A 23,679-nucleotide genomic window follows, 5' to 3' on the forward strand; every position below is an offset into this window, starting at 1 on the left:
GTATGAGTTTATAAAATGCTGGGTTTGGTAGGAGATAAGGATATATTAGAAAATTATTTTATGTGATGATAACACCACGTGATATGATAACATGATGTTACTAATTCATTTAAATTATAACACTTAGTATGATTTTAAGAATATTTTTTAGAGTTTTAAAAATTAATAATTATACATGTATTATAATTTAAGTGGATGAATAACACTATGTCATTATGTCATGTGGTGTTACGATCACACATAATAATTTCTCATATTTTAGAACCCGAGTCTTTTTATTTTATGGTAAAGTATAGCACTAAATGGTACTAATGGAAGTGTCACTTGTTTCCCTTGTTATTATGATAATATTATCCATCCCTCTATTAAGAAAGAGAACAGGAAGATTTGCTGCTGCTCATTGTCATTTGTCTCTTCCACTCCAAAAATTGTGTGCGTGCACGCCCATTATTATGCTGTGCACGCAAACTGATTTCTAGTGAGAAAAACTTTTGTTCCGGAGAGAGGGCAGCTTTCATTTTTTTTTTTCTTTTTCTCTTGAAAGAGAAGGCAACTTGCCTAATGCCTCTTGCATCTTTCTTTCAAAGTTGAAAGTGTCCTATTAGAAAAGGAAGGTAACTAATAGAATAAATACAAGACGTTTATTATCATTTATCGACAAACAAACGTTGTTCATGCACACAAACGATTGGCAATATGCATATTAATCACTATCACGAATATTACTCATGTGCACAAACGATTGTCAACATACACATTAGTGATGAACAATCGTTTATGTACGTACCGAAAATAAAAATCTAATTATGTACAAAAAAGAGAAGAGGGTAATAAGTAAGAGTAAAGAAAAAGTCAATAGTGCAAACTCAAAAGAAAACAACTAATAGGATAAATTAATACAAAGCATATGTTAATCCTTGTTCAAAAATATACGGACGATTGTCAATATGTACATTAATGATTGACAATAATCTATGCATACTTCAAAATTAAGCTCTAAGCATAAAAGGGAGAAAATGGTATATATTATACAAAAACAACTAACAGGATAAATACAAGATAAATGTTAACTATCGTTTATGTGCACAGATAATTGTCAACACTAGAAATGTCAAACGGGTTGGATTGACACAAGCACGACACAAGTAATTGAACCGGCCTATATCAAAAGTTTTAGCATATCAAGTACGATATGAGAACAACATGGGTCAAGCATAGCACGAGCACGAGCACAATCATGAAATGAAATGGGCTCAAACCTAGCACGACTCATTAATATTATTTTTTTACCTTTTCTATAAATAATAAAAAAAGATAAGTTTCTAACAATAAAACAAAACAAAAGGGCCCATGAGCCCGACCCTCTTAAGGCAAGAGCACAAATGGGTATAAAAGATGAAATGGTATAAGAAAACAACTAATAGGATAAATATAAGACAAATGTTAATCATCACTCAGGCATACAGATGATTGTTAGCATATACATTAATGACTAACAATCGTAAGTGTCGAACTCAAATTTTTAATACAAGAGAGAGAAAATTGATATAAAGAAAACAACTAATAAAATTAGTACAAGATAAATATTAACCATTGTTCATGTGCAAAGACGATTGTCATGTACACATTAATAATCGACAATCGAACATATCGAATTCAAACCTTAAAAACCAAGCATAAAAGAAAAGCAACAATGCAATCTCAAAAGTAAAACAGAGTCAAAACTCAATTAGTGCTTATGTGTCTTCTCCTCCTCCTCAATTTAGCCGATAGGTGTAATGAACTCTCAAGGTATTAAAGCCTTTTTTTTTTTTTGGTCGAAGGTATTAAAGCCTTAAAAGGAAGTGAAGAAACAAAATTCTTCTCTATTTATGGTAAATTCTTCCGTAGATTTACTTTCCTAATAAGTCAACAAATGTCTGATTAGACCGCTTTTAAACCTCAAAGTTGTATTTTTCTTGTGATATAAATGAACGACCTTCATGAGCTCACGAACCTAACCTTATCTGTCCACTTATAATATACTTTCTCATAACATAAAACCTATATCATAAAAGAGAGCCAAGGCAGTAAGGGGTAAGGGCAAAATGGTAAACTCCTTATAGGTGATCTAGAAGTCCGTCCAATGTATCTATAATGTGCAATTGCAAATTAAGTAATCTAAGCCTCAAGTTAACCCAAGTCAATTTTATAAACATGAGTTTGATAGATGATAAACAATTAGAAGGAAGAAGTTCATGGACCAAAATGGACATCTCCCACTTGGAAATTATGAGGTACAATATTTTGCATGAACTCCAAAAAAAAAAAAAGCAAAAAATTAAATGGTGGAGTGGTAGAAACAAAAAGAGTAGTGGAAAATTGGAAATAGACCAATTAGAAAGGCCTTTAAGCGGAAAAGGGAAAATCCTACTTGAGGAGGCCAATGCAACAGCTCGCGTGGTGGTGACGCCACTCGCTGATTGGAGTGGAAGGTACAATTTCGGATCAATGATTGGTTGCTGCATGCACGCGCATATTTCGCGCGTGAGAAAAGCATTTGTAGTGTTTAAGCATTTTAAATAAATAAATTCTGGTCGTAGTAGTAAGATTCAGATGATGATGAGATAGAAAATTAGGAATAGAGGAAACAGCAAACCGCCCAAAGCAGAAAGAATAAGCAAGCAAGACCTAAAGAGGAAGAGAGAGAGAGAGAAGCTGTAGAAGAAGAAGAAGAAGATCAAAAGCAGAAAATGGAAAAGTAAACAGAGGGAGAGATGATGTTAATTTGTTACTGACCTCTCAAATCAGCAAGAAATTGATTGACTTTGCACTTATTATAGCAAGCAGTTGTTTTGAGTCTTTGAGAAAAAGATAAGAGGGACAGAGATTCATCAATCTCTGACTACTCTCTCTGTCTTATCAATTTCAACCCCATACTGTGTTGTTGGTTATAGCTTTCAAGATTATCAACTGGGTCTCCATCATTTTCTCTTTACCATACTCTCTCTCTCTTTTTCTGTGAGTCAGAGTGAGGAGTAAAGAGAGACCCATGAATGTTCTTGTTGAGCTAATTCTGGTATCACCATTTTCAACCCAAACCCAAGCTTGTTTCTATTATTGAGGGCTGTCTGGTGGGTTAAGCTTGGAGCTTTGCAATGGACACTCCACCACCGGAGGAGCTTCTGAAGAAGATCCAAGTACTCGAAGCGGGTCACGACCACCTCAAGCAAGAGATGTTCAAGCTCAGGCACACCTCCTCTGATGCCAAATCCGATCACCAGAGGGCCCACTCCGTTTCGCCACAGCGCTCAAGATTCTCCTCAATGCCCAGAAGGAGAGTCGGTGGTGGTGGTGGTGCTTCTGGCAGTGGCGGTAGCGGTAGAGGTCTCGATGCAGCCGCTTGGAAGAAAGGGTCTACTTCGTTTCGGCATTCTTCGCCGCTCCAGAGAGAGAGCCGCAGCCACGATCCTCCGACTAGTGGCTGCACCGGCGGTGGAAGTGGCGGCGGCGGCGACGGCAGCGGGCCGTCGGCTGTGAACTTTACTGATAAACAGTATCTGAACATATTGCAGTCAATTGGGCAGTCTGTGCATATTTTTGATCTTAGTGGTCGTATAATTTACTGGTGAGTAGCTCAGCTCAATCAAAGTCTTGTTTTAGGACTTGTATGAATTGTTTGTTGTTATCTTTTTCAGTATTTGTTGGGTTATTGGGTGCCTCATTAAATTTCAATTCTCGTTGCAACTGTGAATTGGTGGTGTTTTTGAATTGAGATTGACCATGTCTATAGTTTGTGAACCTAAATGATCAATATTTATTTGTTTATTTAATTTTGTATAGAAATTCTGTCTTTGAAGTTTGGTTTTAGTGTTAGAAGGTTTCAATTTGGTGCATTTGGGAAAATTCAATTTTGCAGGAACAGAACTGCTGAAAATCTATACGGTTATTCTGCGGCAGAGGCCATTGGACAGAGTCCCGTTGAGCTGTTGGCAGATCCCCAGGACTATTCTGTAGGATATGATATAGTACAACGTGTCTCCAAGGGGGAGAAATGGACTGGGCAGTTCCCTGTCAAGAACAAAATGGGGGAGAGGTTTACAGCCATTGTAACGAATACTCCATTCTATGATGATGATGGCACTTTTGTTGGGATTATTTGTGTGTCAACTGATTCACGGCCCTTTCAAGAAATGAAGGTCTCACATTCAGGTGCAAAGCACCCAGAACCAGATTCAAGCTTCAGCCGTTCTAAAGCTAGAGTTACAACTAAACTTGGTCTTGATCCTCAGCAGCCTCTGCAAAATGCAATTGCATCAAAACTAACAAATTTGGTTAGTCTTATAGTTTTCATGTTCCTGTGATTTATTATGAGTGGCATTTATTGATTGTTATAATCATGAAACAGGCATCCAAGGTGAGCAACAGAGTCAAGTCAAGAATTCGGGCGGGAGAAAACAACATGGATCGTGAAGGTGGGAGTGTAGAGAGTCATCATTCTGATCATGGTTCAGATTCTGTTCTCTCTGACCATAGGGAGGATGCGAATTCAAGTGGGGCTAGCACACCTAGAGGAGATCTAGCCCCATCTCCTTTTGGAGTGTTTTCCCATCCCTCCAGAGATTCTGGTGATGAGAGTGAAGGAAAACCTTCAATCCAAAAGAGAATAACCTCAAAGGCAGAAGCATGGAGGAATAGGATATCATGGCCATGGAAAGGAAATGAGCAAGAATCTGAGGCTAAGACCACTCGTCTTGTTTGGCCTTGGTTGCATAATGATCAAGAGAATGATTCAGTTCCTCAGAAGAGTTATTGTGGTTTAAGACCTGAAAATCAACTGAATGAAAGTAATCGGCCTGCAAATAATGAGGCTTCGGGATCGTGGACCTCCTCATTTAATGTTAACAGCACAAGCAGTGCCAGCAGCTGTGGAAGTACCAGCAGTAGTGCTGTGAATAAGGTGGACGTGGACACTGACTGCTTGGATTACGAAATCTTATGGGAAGACTTGATAATTGGAGAACAAGTTGGGCAAGGTAATCATCTTTCAAGTGATCAGTGCCTGCTTGTGAAGTATTGCCCAACAAAAGAAGTATTCATATTGTTCATTTCTCGTAACTGTTTAATTAATGCTGGTAAAGCATTTCAGGGGATTAAATGCGTCCTCAAATATGCACTTGATCTTTCTGAATCATCAACTGTTTGCATTGAATCATTATTGACACTGGTGATGGGACATGCTTGATAACCAAAATGTCCATCTAATGGTCATTTTTCAGTAGCTGCAGAATTGGTCATCTTTGACCAAACAAAATTTCTTTTGTACTTGTGTTCTTTTCCCTTGTGAGTATAAACTTTGAGGTTTTGCTTGGTTGATATTTTTTCTGATATCTTTTTGCCATTTTCCTCCCTTCTGCAGGTTCATGTGGAACTGTATACCATGGTCTGTGGTATGGATCAGTATGTTCTTTCACTCTTTCTTTAGTTAACTTCAAATTTAAGTGGATGCACAAAAATGAAATTTCCAGATTTAACCGAAGTGACATGCTCTAGTGACGATTTTCAATGACCTTAATGAAGAAAAATGCAGCGTATAACAGATTACTCAAAGTCTATATTTTATGTGTCTGCAGTATAAGTGAACAACTCTTTTTATTCATACGAACAAGTGTAACAATGATAGTGCATCGTGGGATCTGTCTTGTTTTTAAATTATCTTTAGGTTATGGAACTGGAGAGAAGCTTTAAAGGTGAGCATATATAATGTTCATGTGTGGTTGAGTTATATCTTTGCTATTTGCAGGATGTTGCTGTCAAGGTATTCTCCAAGCAAGAATATTCAGAAGATGTGATACTTTCCTTCAGACAAGAGGTGCGCTTCTTAGCTGCTCATTATTTGGTTTAGGGTTTAGGGAAGCATATGAGAATATACCTTTTGACTTGAAAGTTTAGCAGCTCATTACTTGCAAAGCATATGATAATTTAACTGGAAAGCTTGAATTATACCTTTTGGAGATTTTCCTTGATAAGGGTGGGATTATGTAATGCGCATCCCGTATCAGAAGAAACTTTTGCAAGCTTGGCTGCACCATATAACACTCTACAAATTACTCCTATAAGATTCCTCTTATCTTTTTATCGTTAAATTTTTTGTTTTATTTTCTTAAATACTGATGTCACGATATGGTACTGTTTATGAAGGTATCTCTTATGAAACGGCTTCGACATCCAAACGTTTTGCTTTTCATGGGAGCTGTGACTTCACCTGAGCGTCTCTGCATTGTAACAGAGTTCCTCCCACGGTCTGTTCCTTCCCTTTCTGAGAACTCTTTATTCTATATTACCAGTATTCGTAATTTATGTTTATCATTTTGGCCAATATAAAAATTTTGATACCAATACATACTTTCTCTTAAAGTGTTTCTTGGGCTGACTGGTGCATTGCATCTCTCTTCATACAGTGGAAGTTTGTTTCGGTTACTACAGAGGAACACTTCAAAACTAGACTGGAGACGACGTGTTCATATGGCTTTGGATATAGTGAGTATTGATCTCCCCCTTCCATCAACCGAAGATTAAAGATGATTACGATGTTTGTTTTACATCATTGTTCTTAATAGGTTGACGTAGGCTCTTGGGAATCTTATGTCACACTACCTTTTGGGCTGAATCAATTTGTGTGCATGTGGGGCTTAGATAAAATCTCCGTTTTATTGATCCATGAATCAATTATTATTTTTTTGGTGATCACATCAATTATTATTTAATCCTTCCACAGGCACGAGGCATGAATTATCTTCATCATTTCAACCCACCTATCATCCATCGGGATCTGAAGTCTTCAAATCTCCTAGTTGATAAGAACTGGACTGTCAAGGTCTGCCATTGGTCGTGTTTCTTTTTATTAATTCCCTCCATTTGATGTTTTGTTGTCCATTTTGGTTTTTCTTTTTCTGGTTCTATAACATTTATATCAAGTTAAAGAATTACGCATTTAAAATTATCCGAACAGGTTGGTGATTTTGGCCTTTCACGTCTTAAGCGTAATACATTTCTGACAACCAAGACTGGGAAGGGGACGGTATTTTAACTGGCATTCACTATATCCTCTGTATTGATTATATTAAGTTAATCATTCTAATCGTTACTATATAAGTCTGCAGTTTGAAATTCTCACTTAATTCTGCCATTTTCTCTTTTGTAGCCTCAATGGATGGCACCAGAAGTTCTACGTAATGAACCCTCAGATGAGAAGTATGTTATAATTGTTCATCCGGAATATTTACCTTAATTTCTCTCTATCCTCTCTGGTTTCTTTGAACTATATTTATATTTCTTGGTGCTGTTTGGATATAATATAGGTCTGACGTATACAGCTATGGGGTGATACTGTGGGAGCTTGCTACTGAGAAGATCCCTTGGGATAATCTAAACTCAATGCAGGTATTGTTTTCATTTGAAAATATATCTAGACACTATTCATGAAATAAAGATACGACAGCATTTCTGTGATAAAAATCAAGAAATTTTGTATTATTCATTACTTTGTCAAGAGGTTTGATATTAAATTAAATGCAGTTGTTTTGATTAAATATATCTTCAGTTCTTCAAAAGTTGACTCTGTGTTTTATGGCAAGAAATGAACTGAGCATTCTTAGTATTATCTTTTCGATATGCCATTCTTTTTTATAACGATAACAAAAGGGGCCATGACATGTTTTGCGCCAATATGAACAACAATTTATTTAGGATACTTGCAGGTGATTGGAGCTGTAGGGTTCATGAACCAAAGGCTAGAGATTCCAAAAGATGTGGACCCACAGTGGACTTCTATAATTGAGAGCTGCTGGCACAGGTGGCAATTATTTCCATGCTTCTTAGTTGATTTTCATTTGGTAGAGCACATGATTGAATTTAGCATAATGCTACCCTTCAACTTGGATCAGTTTACATGTGATTACAATCTGGCTATTTGGTCATATCATAGGAATGCTTACAAGCCATTCCTATGATGATTCCTATCTAGCCAGGAATATCCTAATAGGGCTTTCAATTACCATCATTATGGTGGTCTGTAGCCAACTGCAAGTCAGTGTCATTAGCCTTTTATACATAAGTTGTATTTGCTATGTCTCATGAATTTCAGATGTTCACAATAATCATAAGGATTAGGGTGGTTTTATCTGGGATTGTTCTATTGTTGTCAAAAGTTGCATAGTTCATCATTTTATTGGTAAAGTTAGTTTGCCATATGTTTCTTGGGTCGTATGGATGTTGCTAGGGACATGATGGCATCCGAAGGTCAAGCTAAATTGTTCATTATTTGCTATGGTGTCTATCATGAACTATTTTCTTTTAACCAGTGATCCAGCTTGCCGGCCAACATTTCAAGAACTGCTGGAAAAGCTTAAAGATCTGCAGAGACAATACGCTCTTCAGTTCCAAGCAGCGCGCTCTTCCGCCGCTGGTGATAGCACCCAAAAGGAATTGTAGTTTTGTGTCATTGGGTTTCCATTACTTCATTTACCACATTGTTGGATTAAGCAGGGCACCTTCAGATACTTGCACCTGTTCACCCGTTGCTTGCAAATGGTAGCCTCCAAAAGCCAAAAGGGGCTTGTGGTTTTGGAACCACAAATTTTGAATTGATAGTCTGATCGTGGATGGTGATGGGTTTGGTTGCGTGATGGTTGTTTATTCACTGACTATCCTAAAAATATGCCTAAACTTCAAAGTACGGTGTGGTGTTGTGCGACAGGGAGTCATGTCGGGTTGGGATCACGTCACCCATTTGTGATTTTTATGGGAAATTTTTTTTTTTGCTCAGATTTTATGGGAAAATTTCAGAGCCACTTAGAAAAATGTTGTACAAAGGAGCAAAAAGAAACACCCAACAGTCATTCATTTGAGTAAATAGAGTGATCAATCTTTTGCTTTATTTACCACCTTTTTTATCAGTTATTTCTGATCTTTAGATGGGATGCTCTCTTTATTCGGTCTTAGTTGTTGATTCCTTCATAGGCAATTCTGCGCAATAAAGCTGAAAATTCAAGTGCCTGTGTGCTTATTCTTTGTTGAGATTATTGTCACATGCATGGTAGTTTTGGCACCTGGCAAAGTATCTGGCTTTCTTTACCAAGCAGTACCATAATGTGAGTCCAATCCATTAGATGAGCATGTAGTGGTATTAATGTCGCAGGCCACTTCAGGCCAGCCACACACGTAGAAACTAGAAAATGATGACATACAGACACATAAGAAATACAAATGTACTTTTAATACCATGATTTTGATAGGTTCATCTTTCTACTTCTATAATAAAAAATAAAAAAATTTACTTCTATAATAACTTATGTAGAAAGTACAAATCAACACACATCATTTGATTAGAAAATACAGTCAGACAAAATGTGATGCTTTTAGCATTATTCCTTTCTTATTGTGTCATGAAATCTTATCTTGGGCTGGTCCCTGATATCACATGGCTAAAGGGTGCCTGTCGGTGTCGACTAAACTTTGCCACTAAACGCTGAAATAAGTCTGACCCAATTGACAAATTCAAGTGAAGCCAAACATGTAAGAAAAAGATTCATGTTTCTGAATAATCTATCCTCACACATCACAAAACAAAAATGTATTTGGCATTCAATATCCGAATATCTGAAATTTGGTTGAAGCAATATCTGAATATCTGATAGCATTCAAGAAGCAAAATTTGACAAACCCAAATCAATTGCCATATTCTTCATTCCCAAGCTAAAGGCATTCTAGCGAAGCAAGTGTCGAATGGCAGCAACAGCATCACCCTTGTGCTCCCGCAAGGTCCTCTCAGCAACCTTTTTGTCCAGCTCCAGTTCATTTGCAATTATGTCAACATCAGCTGCATTGATCTTTACAGCAGCCAACTCCTTCTCCCTGCAAATTGTATTATGAAGCACACAGCCACACACAACCATTTTAGACACTTTGAAGTTTTCAAATATGAAGTTCTTAACAGTTAACAACTTAACAAGCTCAATCTCAATCTCATTATGCTTATATGGAGTTTCTATGTTCCACTGCAACCCCAAATCAAGTCAACAACTTTACACAAATTTCATGACAAAAACAAATATAACTTTATTTTCTTTCTTTAAAATACTCAATATTCACTAAAAATAATAAATTTTCTAAATTTTCAAAAGGGTATGCACCAAACTCAATAAGTTGATCCCAAAATTAAAATTTAATAGGAAATTGGGTGAATCTGAATTCTGACCTCATTCTCATGGAATTCCAATCGGCTTCGTTAGAAGCAGCAATGGAAGCCATGGCCTCCTGGACACGGGTGGAGTCGAGTTGGCGATCTTCAACGCGGTCAGTGAGCTTGTCGAACGCTTTGCTCTGCTCCTGCAAGTCCTTGGAGTCCACCACCCTCTCTATCCCTCCTTCCTCTCCGCCTCCCTCCATTTTCTGATTCTGATTTTGGTTGCGTTATCTCTGTGATTCCACAATTTCGAAGGAGAAAATTGCAAACCCCTTTTTCTGAATTTGCCAAAAACCCTAGCTTTCTTTTGCCTTCTGTTGTGGAGACTCGAGACTTAACAGTGGTCAGTAGCGGTGACTGCCTGCTTGAGGAGGGCTGCGAAGGCTGTCAATAATGGGCTAAAATGTGAGAAGGCCCAGTGTACTGGGCTTTTATAAAAAGATTCGGTCCAGTTCTAGATTGGGCTATAATCTTTGTCATGCTCAGCCCTAAAACAATATTAGAGATAGGAATAGCCCAAGAATGTTATTGCTTAGCTGGAATTTTGATCTCAAGGCCCGAATTTCTTTACACATTTAATGCGGCTTCAACTTGACACTTTTTTCTTTTTTCCGGTATAATTCAACTTGACTATTTTGTTTGTCAATTTATTTCATCAAAATTAGGTAGTTTAAATTATTTAATAATTTTTTATTTGTCTAATTTTATTTGAATAAAAAATAGGGCTTAGAGAGGACTTGGGGTAGGCCAGTTGGCCAAGCAGTTGTGCTACCCCCACCTCACCGGGTTTCGATCCCCCCCTCCCCCCTCTAGGCCTCTTTCCTTGGCCTCCTCCCTTTGTAACCAAAAAAAAAAAAAAAATAGGGCTTAGAGTAATTATTGAAATACTATAAGGAATGAAACTTTTTTCCCATCAAATACGACATTATTGCATGATCATGAGCAAGAATGAGTTACCTGCCGTGAGCCATATCGAGCCTAGACCTTTTTTTTTTTTTTTTTTTAAGTGGAAAATTGAAGATTTATTTGATGATAAATATCCTCAATCATACAATATAGACACAAGCCATGAAGACCCGTCCCAACATCGATCAAGCAATGAGCCTAATTTAAATTAGTCGACAGACCAACACATACAGCGCATCCGTTTGACACCTCTATTTAAAGTTTAAAGCAATCCTTCAGGCTTCAGCTAGCATCATGTGGTTGGACGCTTGATGATGTTTACGTGCCAATTCTCATGTTATTACATAAAATTTTGTACCATTACCAAATTGTTGTCGGTGGTCCGCATAATTTGATTGAATTAATCACATGGATTTCTCTCTCTTTTTGCCAACAAAATCACATGGATTTACTTTAAGGCATTAATTAGTTGAACCTCCTTCAAATGGCGTAATTTATACAGTCCGTACTTTTTAGGTTTCCAAATGAAAATTCATCGTGGTGTTAATTATTAATTGAAGTAAAAACCAAAAATTGTAGCTGCATGTATAATTGGTACGTACGTGGGTGTAAGGATTATTTACGGTGGGGGCAGAGCTGGGACAGTGGGAGGACTACACAATTTATGATTTCACCGACCAATTATGATTCTTTGTGAAATGAGATCGAGGTTTGAATTTTGCACCATTTCTTTAATCAAGGTTTTGTAGAAAGTCCACATTCATGTCTCTCAACTATATGCATTTATGTTATACTGAGTTCTCTATAATAGTACGTCCACTAGCTGCTATAGCTATAAATATTCGCTAGTCCTTACTAGGGTTTTACCATTCACAGCCAATCAAACAATTTACAAATTCAGGGGAAAGATGGGGAAGCTTTCTAAGTTTGTTGGTGTGTTTTCTGTGATGTTTGTATTGGTGCTAGCGGTAGCCGAGTGTCGGAAGTATCAAAAAGAAACATTTTCTGAGGGCATAGGAGGTGGTTTCGGTGGTGGTGCTGGCGGAGGTGGTGGCGTTGGTGGTGGCGCTGGAGGTGGTGGTGTTGGAGGAGGTGGTGGAGTTGGAGCTGGAGCTGGTGGTGGAGCTGGCGCAGGTGGAGGGTTTGGAGGTGGAAAAGGTGGGGGTGTAGGAGTAGGAGGTGGTGCCGGAGGTGGAGTTGGTGGTGGTGTCGGTGGTGGAGTAGGTGGAGGTGGTGGTGTTGGAGGAGGAGTTGGCGGTGGAGGTGGTGCAGGTGGTGGTGCTGGTGGAGGCTTTGGTGGTGGCAAAGGCGGTGGTGTTGGAGGAGGAGTTGGCGGTGCAGGTGGTGCAGGTGGCGGTGCTGGTGGAGGCTTTGGGGGAGGCAAAGGTGGTGGAGGTGGTGTAGGCGGGGGTGCTGGTGGAGGCTCTGGAGGTGGTGTTGGAGGAGGAGCTGGTGGTGGAGGTGGTGTAGGTGGAGGTGCTGGTGGAGGCTCTGGAGGTGGTGCAGGTGGAGGCTTTGGCGGTGGCAAAGGCGGTGGTGTAGGAGGAGGAGCTGGTGGTGGAGGTGGTGTAGGTGGGGGTGCTGGTGGAGGTTCTGGGGGTGGTGTTGGTGGTGGATCTGGAGCTGGTGGAGGTTTTGGGGGTGGAAAAGGTGGTGGGGTAGGAGGAGGAGTTGGTGGTGGTGGTGGAGTTGGTGGGGGTGCTGGTGGAGGAGTTGGAGGAGGTGGTGGAGCTGGTGGTGGCTTTGGTGGTGGAGGTGGTGCTGGTGGAGGAATTGGTGGTGGATTTTAAACACCAAATTTAGCAAATGCTATAGCTATATAGTTAGCATGCAAAGTCTTGTAAGAGAATATATATATATATATATATATATACATATATGCTCGTGCATGCATGGAACTTTGTATTACCTAGCTATAAAGAATAAATGAAGATCGATCCAGAAGCGAGTTGTATCTTAGCTTTTGCTTCTTTCATGCAAACAGTTTGTTCTTAATTTGCTTACACGAATATTTGAGTATAACATCTTCACCTTCATTTTACCCGGATTCATATTACCTCTACGATATGACCATAATCACAATAATTTTATTAATTGGATAGGCATATACATAGAAGGTACCATATTTAAAAAATCTTTCAATGAAAGCGATTGAGTCACTCAAAGAGAGTAACCGAAATTCACGAATCAATCTATAAATACCAAACAATCTGAATATATATTAACAAATTAGAACGTACGTTAAGAATACATGTTGTGTTGTGAGATTGTATTCATAGGATCAGACAAGCCACACTGGCAGCCATTCCTTGCCATTGATGAAATCGATAGACAAGAAGGGGGCAACTTGTTTCTCGGTGAGTTGTTTGGCCCATGGAGCACGCTTTCCAGCCTCTGCTCCCGGGCCCTTGCATTTGTACTCCCCATGGAATAAATTTCTGCAGTTTATATTCACAATGTCGTCATCATTATTAAAATTCACAGTCTGATAAAAAAATATTACCCATATATTTTATTTAAAAATTAAATTATGGTATAGGGGGTTCTTACTCTGTGCTTCCAACATAGCTCCAATTGGTCCAACCCTCGGGCACAATGGCCCTGGAGAGGTATGTGTGTGCATAAATCACCCTCGAAAAGGCACCCTTGGCCCTGCCTAAATACACAGGGTCACCTACACCATACACCTTCCCTTTCACAAACACATACCCACTGTTCTCCTTTTCGCTCTCCCTGTTTTGAGCTGTCACTGACCCAAAAATCTTCACCCTTTTGTCTGAAATCACAAAGATCTCACAGCTCTGCATGCATATTATTGTAACAAAAATAGTATTATATACTTACATATAATGTCATTAATTAATTAAATTAAGAAGGTGCTTGCATGTACCAATTAACATTGATATTAATGTAACAACTTACATGGAAGATAGATCTACCACGTCCAAAGATGAAATCAATTGAGCCTTGGATGTAGCAATTATCATAATAATGCCTGCCTTTGTAATCGAAGAGGGTGTTATGGGTGCTGTAAAATCCGCAGTGGTAAAATGCTGCATTGTCTGCTCCCACGAATGCAGCCACCGACTGATTTTGCGAGGTGTATGCGATACCAGTAGGAGCCTCGTTCTGCTCATCATATCACATTGAATGAGCGGGATAGATACAATAAATGTATACTCGCGATATGAAAGTTTATTTCATCAAATTTTTTTTACATTATATATGTATATGATTCATAATTTTAAATTGCAAATATTAATGCTTGGGACTTTGATTAATAAAATTCAAATTATTGATGATGATGATGAAGAAGAACCTTGAAGCTAATCCCAAAGGCAATGAAGTGTTTTGCTTCGACCCTGAAAGTGGCAGATTCTATATTGTCCTCAGAGCTTTGTGACCACACAATGTGCGTCCTTCCCTTCCCATTCCCTCTCAAGAATATCCAAGGTTTGTTTTTTGGTATCAGCACCTTTTCTCTGCACCCACCAAAAACATATATAGACAATTAAAACATAATCTTAGAGATCAATCACATTCACATTCACATGCATAATTTTAGGCTTAATTGTTAAGAAGGGTAATACCGCTACATATATGGGTCTATTTGAGGGCTCATTTATTTACAACAAATAAAATATTGATTCATACACTGGCACATTATTTGGGGTCCAAAGTTGAAATACAAATTTAGAACTCGTAATATTAGTCTTAGTTAATTAATTACCTGTATACCCCTTTCCTAACATGGATGATGATCCACTTCGAATTTCCTTCAGGAACAGCATCTATGGCAGCTTGGACAGATTTGAAATCCCCATTGCCATTGATGTCCACCTTGATTGTGCGGTTGGTGCTAATTTTTTCTGTCAATAAGGGAGAGTCAATCTTTTTTGGGTCGAAACCACGAACACCCGCAACATTTGTCAAACATACTGATATGAACAAAATGATTGCAAAGCCAGCATTATATGTTGCTCTCATCTTCGGCCTTGTTCTTGAAGAACAAGAGGACCACTCCATGTTTTAGCAATATAGAGGAAACAGAGAAAAACACAACAAAATCTAGAAATGTTTGGGTGAAGGGTGTATGTGTGGTGAGATTGTTACGAGGGTCTCAGGGGTTTTTATATTTGATTTTTTTTGGGTTGGGGTTGTTTGGGAGGCTGAGTTGTGTACATTATTAATTTAAAGATTCTATCTATTTTAGAGGGCCTATTCTTGTGAACGTGGTTTCTATGTATGATTCGAAAGAGTTCCAACTTCCAACTTCTCTTTGTTAAGGTAATAATAACAAGATTTTAACAACGAAAAACATCCTTACAACCCTTTGTTTTTCACAAGCTGTTTTTGGTATCCGGTTTATACGGCTCACTCTAAACCGTGCGTTTTAAGAGAAGAATTTCAACGTCTATTGTCGGTGCTGACGTGGTAGGTTTAACTATTCCAATGAAGTCATTTGTTCTTTTTGGTACGTAAGTTCGTTTTACAATGACAATACATAAGGTGTATTGAACTAAAAAAAATCTTTTTAATTTCAATATATAGCATTCTTTGAGTGGTCAGTTACAATTATGTGGTATGCTCGTCCTACAAAAGTTTCTACTATGTTTTAAGGTCATGTACAAGTAGTATGCTCATATCTACATCATGATACACAAAAAAACTGCATATCCACCATAAAGATTGTATATATGTTACAGATTGAATAGATGTTGCATACAACTTTGGTGCTTAGTTTGTGCAGAATTTTTTGCAAGAAACGTCATTCAATGTTCTGGGCCCTGCATACAACATTTCAACATAAAAAACAATATAAATTGTTGGAGGAAGTTTTTGTGCAAAATAACAAATAAATTCAAGCTTTATAGTTTTCATGTGAAGGATAAATTAATACTGAGGAAGTTTTAGGTTACCAAGATAATTAAAGAAACGCCGGAAATATATATACACGGATACACCACTTGTATATGCAATAAAGTTTACGATTAATGATTACAATGTCATTTGTTGAGTTAATCAAGCCTGGATAAATGTTAAATTTCAATTGATATCTGATGTACATATATACACATTGTTGACATATTCTGATAGTTTAAGTTTTTGGGGTTCAATGGTTGTTTAATATGAGATCAGAGCTCTAATTTCAAGAGATTCTGAGTTTGAAACCTCAAACCCTCATCCCCACTTACCATTCATCATATTTTAACCAGTAGAGTGGGATTGCCAGAGATCTAGTGGTTATTTAATAATGAAGAGGAATTTGAATCACTCTTTGTCTCGTTATTCTTGGATTTTAATGAAGTGGTCCATTAAAAGAGATGGATCAAAACGTTTTGAATATGGTCTATCAGACTTCAAAGCTTCAAAGTAACAATTTATATCATTAAGTTTTTGTTTGGTCCAAAGACTACATAATGCAGTGATTGATCATTCTTTTGAATAGAGGTGACATGCATCCTCTATGAAGCCGCTCAAATCCATGGAAGTAGAAGATCTACAATGGCAATGCAGGCTCATTTTTCTTCTTGCTGATGCCACACTGACAATATAGTCTTGTGATCATGTAAAAGATGCTTTGTTCATTACTTCAGTAGTTACAAGTCATTTTCAACCCAAACTATAAATAGTAAGCATTTGATTTCACCTTATGGTTGGTTATTTCTGCTTTGCCTAACTTTCACAAACATAGAACTGATGAAAGGCAGAGAACAATAATGCCTCAATCCAATTAAAGTTACAAAAGTAAATAGAGAATGTTCATATTGATTTTGACATTAATGCAAATACCAAGCAAATTTTGCAGGAACCACCAATCATGGTTATCTTAATTTTCTGATATTGACCAACAGATTAATGAAGGTGGGCTTGCATGCATGTGATCTTCGTATGTTTTGTTTTACTCATTAAATTTTCACATGAAAACATATCAGTTTCAAACTATAAGTAGGACTGTATAATTTACTTCACATGATGAGCTGACACCGGAAAAAGATAAATTAAGCAATTAAGCAACTATACATGTATCAGAAATTAATTTACATGGCAAGCACCATTTGACAGAAAATATACATGTTTTTGCATACCCTTTTACATGGTTTCTATTGCTGTTCCAATAGTTCCTCTTCTGTTTACAGCTATTTCTATTGGCTAAACACTAGTAGTTATCAAAAGCACTAGTACAAATCAATAATTGCATTGACTAATATAAGAAGATGGATCCCTCTACTGGAGGCAAACAGACCAGTACCCTTTAATTTCACCGACTGGTGCTGCCATGATCCTTTGTTTCCCATTGGTTATATATACCTCTGCATTTTAATTCACTTAGGATTTAATACTGAACACAATGGATCTGAGAACTATAATTGTAGCAGCCACATCTCTGTTTGTATTCAGCATTATTGGGATTGAAGGTGAAGGGCTTTCTTATGATTTCTATGAGAAATCTTGCCCACAAGTTGAGGATATTGTCAGAGCTGGCATTCAACCAATTTTTCTCACTGATCCCACTTCACCTGCAGCTTTACTGAGGCTCATGTTCCATGATTGCCAAGTTCAGGTCTCCCTCTTTCTACATACCTCTCTCTCTCTCTCTCTCTCTCTCTCTCTCTCTCTCTCTCTCTCTCTCTCTCTCTCTCTCTCTCTCTCTCTCTCTCTCTCTCTCTCTCTCTCTCTCTCTCTGTGTTTAGCAACTGAGGCATGGAATACTAGAGCTACAAGCCTATTTAATTCAGCTTACCATGTCCAAGTTTAAGCTACTTCTTCATGAAATAATGGGGTGAGCTTGTAATTACAGGGTTGTGATGCTTCAATTCTTGTGGATCAAGGTGGGAAAGATGTGACATCAGAGATGGCTGCAGGGAAAAACTTTGGCATCAGAAAGAGGGAGACAATCAGCATTCTGAAATCAATGGTGGAAGCAGAATGCCCCCAGCAGGTTTCCTGTGCTGACATTCTGGTGTTGGCTGCGAGGGAGGCAGTGGCTGTGTCAGGAGGGCCACAAATAAAGGTTCCTCTGGGAAGGAGAGACTCCTCTGCTCCCCCAAGCTATAAGCTTGCAGATTCTCTGCTCCCTTCTGCCTCTACTGGAGTTGATGGCATGCTTCAGATATTTGCAAAGAAAGGAATGACAGTTGAAGAGTCTGTTGCCATTATGGGTATAAATTCCATCAAAAATTGTGTGCTGCATGCCATTATAGAAAACTAACCAACTTTACACTACGTCAAGATCATGCCCTTGAGAGTGATTGAGATGGAGGTTGAGATTGGGATACCAAATATCAATCCACATCGATCTTGACTAACATATCAACCTCATCTTCGTCCTTTTCTTAGGAAAAATATTAGTTTTTCTAACTGACTAATGTAAATCGATTATTTTATGAAGAACCCATTTATAGGACAATTTTCTTTTCTCAAACAGTCTTATAACATACCAATGTAAATCTGAAACCACATTCAGTGAACAGTTAACTTAATAAATTATTCAAGCCAGACCCATCTGTTTTTGGAGAACTTGAATAATGTTGGTATAAAGGCTTGTGACCTTACAGATAATGTTGCATTTTTCGCAGGTGCACACACCCTAGGAGTAACACACTGTTCAAACATCCTGAACCGTCTGTATGAACCTGAAGGTGGCCATGTAAGAGGCATGGAACCTGGGTTTGAAGCATTCTTGAGGCTCAACTGTCCCCAAAGGTCTTTGATGTCAAACTCAAGCTTTGTACTTAATGATCCCACCACGTTGGTGTTTGACAACCACTACTACAATAATGCAATTAGAGGCCATGGCCTACTAATAATTGATTCTGAAATGCCAATGGACCCACGTACCGCTCTGGCTGTTGAACATTTTGGAGCTCATCAGGATGACTTCTTTCAAGCATTTGCTTCTGCCTTTGTCAAGCTTTCTAGCTCTTTTGTCCTCAGTGGGAATCAAGGGGTTGTTAGAAAGAGTTGCAGTGCAATAAACTGAGAGTCAGAGGTGTTTGTAAATTGTAATAACAGAAATGTCAGCTACTCTTAGCTTGTACGCGAATCATCAGTATTTTCCAAAAACAATAATAATATCAGAGACACCAATTATCAAACTTTGAATAATTCACACTCCTATTTTGTGTACATGCACTTCTCTTCATTATTTTTCTTCCTTTATTTATTCAATAATCAAGACATAAAAATAAGATAATGAGTATTGAGTGCACACCCACAAAATTGGAGTGAGAAAATTGTCACTCTTAATTATTCTTTTTTAGGGCTGTGTTAGGCTCATTTCATGTACAAATCTTCCCTTTGAACTTGGGCTGAACTAAGATGACTTTGACCCATATGAGATGGAGCCCAATTCATTGAGCCAACAAACAATTTGGGCCCAACAAAAGGTGAAATCAAATTTACATTTGTTCCAAACACAACACAACCCCGTCTAATGTTACATTTGTTCCTTACTTCAAGCCAAAACTCAAAGGCAAACCCCCTACACCGAAATTAAACAAGTAATCAAATTAAAACTAACAATTAAATCTCTATCATAAAATGCCCTTGACTGTTTAGTACAGAGTTTGACCCTTTTCTTTACAGACAATGTACTGTACAACTTGGATTCTAGGAAGATTCTTGTGAGCAATGCTGGACTTGTGGGGTGTATCTCATTTGAGAAATAGGCTTAGCTGGGCCTTTGGTCGTTCTTGAACAGAAGCCCGAAAAATTGGGTCGGGTGGGTCGAGCAAGACCCGACCCACTATTTTTTAATGACTTGAGATAAGTAAAGGAAACAATTAAAGATCAGGGAAAAATGCATTTTTAACCTCTGTGTTTTATCTTACAATTAATTTTGGTACTTATGTTTTCAAAATTGCCAATTTGGTATTTGTGTTTATGTTTACAAGCAATTTTAGTCCACCACCAATTGTGGCGGCGGATTTGTGGTGGATTTCAACTATTATGTCCAATAGAGAGTGAGAGAAAGAAAGCTGATGAGAGAGAGAGAGGGAGGGATGGAGGGAGGGTGAGGATAGTGGTGGTGTATTGTTGTCGGTGGTGGAAGGAAATAGAGGGATGATTTTGGTGATGATGGACTGAAATTGCTTGCAAACATAAACATAAGAATCAAATTGACAATTTTAAAAACACAAGGACTAAAATTGATTATAAGGTAAAACACAAATACTAAAAATGCATTTTTCCCAACTATATATGGACCCAAAATACACCTTGAAATTTTATTGGTCGGGCAACCTCATCATTTATCCGAAGCACCATTATGAAATAAATGAGTATATGACCAAGAGATAGTCCAACGTACGAAGACATCAAATTCCATAAATCGAAGTTGGTTTTATTATTGTCATTCTTGCCTCTGCTGCACGACAAGCATCACATAAAGGTTTGCAGGCTTTGGTTTCTGAGTTTTGGTTGGAGTAACTATTTTAAGGAAGCTCAAGGAATAAATGAACTGAATGGTGCAGACTTCTGAGTTGCTGCATTAAATTTTATGCATATGATCTGCTTACTGGTTTGAAATTTACACAGTAATTGGGTTCTTGTTGGTAGTTGAAAGAAATAAAAATCTTATTAGTCTTCTTACTGTTTTTAAATTTTAAGTAGTGCTCGGAATCCACAGTGAGTTGCAACTTGCAACTTAAGCCGCTTGAATGTGTTTCTTTTTCATATTGAAACTCTAACATGTATGTTAGATTGTCTAACAAAAAAATATTTCCAATGCTTTGAATATTTACACACAAAGTTGCTCTATAAAAAGAAAAGGTAAACTTTTAACAATAAGTCAATAACTATGATCCTGTTTTGAATGATTAAATGGTTTTCATCCACCCAACAAAAGTGCGTTATTAATTATGCATGTGAGTTGTGAATAATTCTGGTGTGACATACCTTGGGAATGGGGAGTATGGCAGTTTTGACTTTGTGTACATAGGGGCGGAACTAGGTTAGGGATAGCCCATGGTAGCATTTTTAGAAAAAAAAAACATCTTCTTATGTAGTTTGTACTTTGTAGACATATATTGCCCACCCAATTAAAACTTAATTGGCCCAATCTGCTAATTCTTAGCCTAATTTTTTTAGTCCTTTACTTCTTAAAATTAATATTTCACAGCAAAAATGGGCTAAAAGTAAAACTCAATAGGTTGAGCTACCTCTCAGTTAGGTAGGCTATATATGTACTTTTAGGCTGCAACATAAATAAAAAATAATCATATGGTTTGTGTGATTTATTTTTTTTACTGGTTAGTAATTTAAAACAAGATATTGAATAATAAAATAAATATAAGTGATATTAAATATGTGTCATTAAATTTATCTAAGGAATCTTATAAAACAATCTCTCATAAATAGTTTATCATACTAGCCATTTTGTTATAAAATTTTACTTAGATCTTCATTATTAGGATGATCATATAGTGGCAAAATATAGTCATTAAGCTTTAAGGTAATATTAGCTAGCCCCTTTCGCAAAATTTTTGGTTCCGCCTTGTGTACAACTTGGTATTAATTTTGGGATAATTGAGATATACTCATACCCTTTTTGCTAAACAACTTAGAGGAGCACTAGCGTGCTCTTGGAGTATCTGCAGTGGTGAGGTTCATTTCAATTTTATTACAATTAATTGAATTAAAGGTAAAATAATAACTTTAGTGATAGGTAGAGTTTATTTCAAATTAGGGATCAATAGTTTATTTCAGATATAAAAAATATGAACTCTAAAGTTAAATTCATTTCAATAAACTGGCCTACCATGTAAAAAAATATACATCTATAGCCTTTTTCATGTCGACACATAGACTGCATTATATTTCTTTGTCTCTCACCTTAAATTTTTAATTAAACTATTGAATAACTACTTTAATTAAAACTGCAATTCTGTTCAATAAATACTAAAATAGTTCACAAAATATTAAACTAAACTATTTCCACTGCGGATGCTCTTATTGTTCAATACTATGATTATCTTTTTTTTTTTTTTGTCAAATGGAATATGGTCGTGGAAAACTACCTTTATTGTCTTCAAGAAATTCAAAGTATGATATATAAATCAGAATCATCTCACTTCCTTTTTTTTTTTTTGTTCCCAAAAAGGTGCTCCTTAATTTTTATTCAACAACTCATGATTATGGTAATTTTATCACATTAGTTATGTCATATGGCAAATTAGAAATAAGTCAATAAAACATTTGAAAATTACACATTAGTCAATATGTAATATGAGTTCTCACTTTATTCCTTTACATTTTTTTGTCTCATATAAACCCCTGAAAATGTATTACGTGTCTCAAGTTACTTGATTACGTCAAGTCCGCCTATTTCATCGTTAAAAATTATAATGCGTTGTCTACGTAACGAGATATTTTTATCTTTTTATCCACATAGGATTAGTCTTTGCCATGTTTGTGCCATGTTGTGAATTTGTTGGACCTAATATGTCATGTTGGCAATCCTTTCACATTTTTAACAATAAAATTAAAACTAAAAAAATTTTAACCAAAAATTAAAAAACAAAAATTCATCAAAATTCATTCACCTCTCTCTCTCTCTCTCTCTCTCTCTCTCTCCAGCCTGTGGCAGCCTCCACCATCCACCTGTTGTCCACCTTATAGCCTTTTACGCCATTGGTTTTCAAAATATTCGATTATTTGTGGATTGAAACGAAATGGGTTTGGCATATGGTATAAGAAGAAAAAAAATTGATCTTTTTTCTATAAACTCATCGCAAATCCCAAGCATTTATATTTTAAAAAATTAGGATTAAATACTAAATATCAATAGTTTTTTAGTAAAACAGCAAGATACTAGTTTTTTTTAGTTTAGGTACTAACTTAGAGTAAAACATTTTGGATTAGGTCACAAATCAGTTTGTTATACAGTTGTGACTGTCGAACAGTTACAGTTGTAATTGTCGAACAGTCACAGTTGTGACTATTTAAAATTTATAAAAAATCAAAATTTTTAAGGGTTTCATAATTTTTATTTAGGTTTGGGGGATGAAGTCCTATAACTCAAAGACTAAACATTAAAGTTTAAACCTTGCAAATATTGAAAAAACAACAAATCAATAAAAAAGTTATGATTGTTAGACAGTCACAGTTTGTTATAAGCATGTTTTTTAAAGTTGGTACCTAAACTAAAATTTAGTACATAAAGTGAAATGACATAAATGTTTTAGTAGTTGAAATGAAAAAACATTATAATTTGGTACCTAAAGTCAATGGACCTTTTATATTTCTCTATGTCCAAACCCATGGTGCGCGCTCAATATGTAACTTCAACTATATACTCTATAAATCAAATAAACTATAAAGGTCCATTGATTTTAACTATTAAATTTCAATAACATTTTAGTTTAGGTACCAAAATTAAATAACATTTTAAGTTAGATACTAGTTGAAAAGTCAAACAAAATAATAAAATAAAATGTATTAGAATTTACAAATATTACATCACATGTCACTACAATGAAAAAAATAAAAATAATATTACATCACAAATATTACATTAATTTATACTATATTGTATTAAAAAAAAA

At 36.7% G+C, this 23,679-nt stretch overlaps 5 protein-coding genes across 6 annotated transcripts; 3 read left to right on the top strand and 2 right to left on the bottom strand.

The window, feature by feature from the left end:
- The first annotated feature begins 2,621 nt into the window (after window positions 1-2,621).
- LOC147294444 (PAS domain-containing protein tyrosine kinase family protein) lies at window positions 2,622-8,917 on the top strand. Of its 2 annotated transcripts, none has more exons than XR_015120233.1 (13): window positions 2,622-3,607; window positions 3,899-4,313; window positions 4,388-5,015; window positions 5,399-5,439; window positions 5,783-5,851; window positions 6,181-6,281; window positions 6,441-6,519; window positions 6,758-6,856; window positions 6,992-7,060; window positions 7,184-7,233; window positions 7,341-7,422; window positions 7,729-7,834; window positions 8,343-8,359. XR_015120233.1 is itself a non-coding variant. In XM_086230932.1 (13 exons), the coding sequence occupies exons 1-13, from the start codon at window positions 3,138-3,140 to the stop codon at window positions 8,470-8,472; spliced, it is 2,328 nt and encodes a 775-aa protein (XP_086087058.1). In that variant the 5' UTR covers window positions 2,626-3,137; the 3' UTR covers window positions 8,473-8,917. The 2 variants fall into 2 exon arrangements, 1 of the variants encoding a protein (XP_086087058.1); XM_086230932.1 differs by having other exon boundaries at window positions 2,626-3,607; window positions 7,740-7,834; window positions 8,343-8,917.
- Window positions 8,918-9,338: 421 nt separating this feature from the next.
- LOC147294445 (DNA-binding enhancer protein-like protein) lies at window positions 9,339-10,562 on the bottom strand. Its single transcript, XM_086233143.1, has 2 exons — window positions 10,238-10,562; window positions 9,339-9,894 (listed from the first exon to the last, which is right to left on the bottom strand). Exons 1-2 carry the CDS (start codon window positions 10,426-10,428, stop codon window positions 9,747-9,749), a joined length of 339 nt encoding a protein of 112 aa, XP_086089269.1. The 5' UTR covers window positions 10,429-10,562; the 3' UTR covers window positions 9,339-9,746.
- Window positions 10,563-12,012: 1,450 nt separating this feature from the next.
- On the top strand, window positions 12,013-13,182 carry LOC147294446 (uncharacterized). The gene has a single exon (XM_086234319.1). The coding sequence runs from the start codon at window positions 12,040-12,042 to the stop codon at window positions 12,919-12,921; it is 882 nt and encodes a 293-aa protein (XP_086090445.1). The 5' UTR covers window positions 12,013-12,039; the 3' UTR covers window positions 12,922-13,182.
- Window positions 13,183-13,412: 230 nt separating this feature from the next.
- LOC147294447 (Pectin lyase-like superfamily protein) lies at window positions 13,413-15,157 on the bottom strand. Its single transcript, XM_086231193.1, has 5 exons — window positions 14,862-15,157; window positions 14,451-14,613; window positions 14,054-14,260; window positions 13,682-13,932; window positions 13,413-13,569 (listed from the first exon to the last, which is right to left on the bottom strand). The coding sequence occupies exons 1-5, from the start codon at window positions 15,155-15,157 to the stop codon at window positions 13,413-13,415; spliced, it is 1,074 nt and encodes a 357-aa protein (XP_086087319.1).
- A 2,326-nt stretch (window positions 15,158-17,483) lies between these two features.
- Window positions 17,484-19,193, top strand: LOC147294448 (Peroxidase family protein). Its single transcript, XM_086233142.1, has 3 exons — window positions 17,484-17,696; window positions 17,934-18,294; window positions 18,712-19,193. The coding sequence occupies exons 1-3, from the start codon at window positions 17,484-17,486 to the stop codon at window positions 19,113-19,115; spliced, it is 978 nt and encodes a 325-aa protein (XP_086089268.1). The 3' UTR covers window positions 19,116-19,193.
- Window positions 19,194-23,679: the final 4,486 nt, after the last annotated feature.

The sequence above is a fragment of the Dryas octopetala genome, chromosome 2, assembly GCF_963921425.1.
Source record: "Dryas octopetala chromosome 2, drDryOcto1.1, whole genome shotgun sequence".
Lineage (NCBI taxonomy): Eukaryota > Viridiplantae > Streptophyta > Magnoliopsida > Rosales > Rosaceae > Dryas > Dryas octopetala.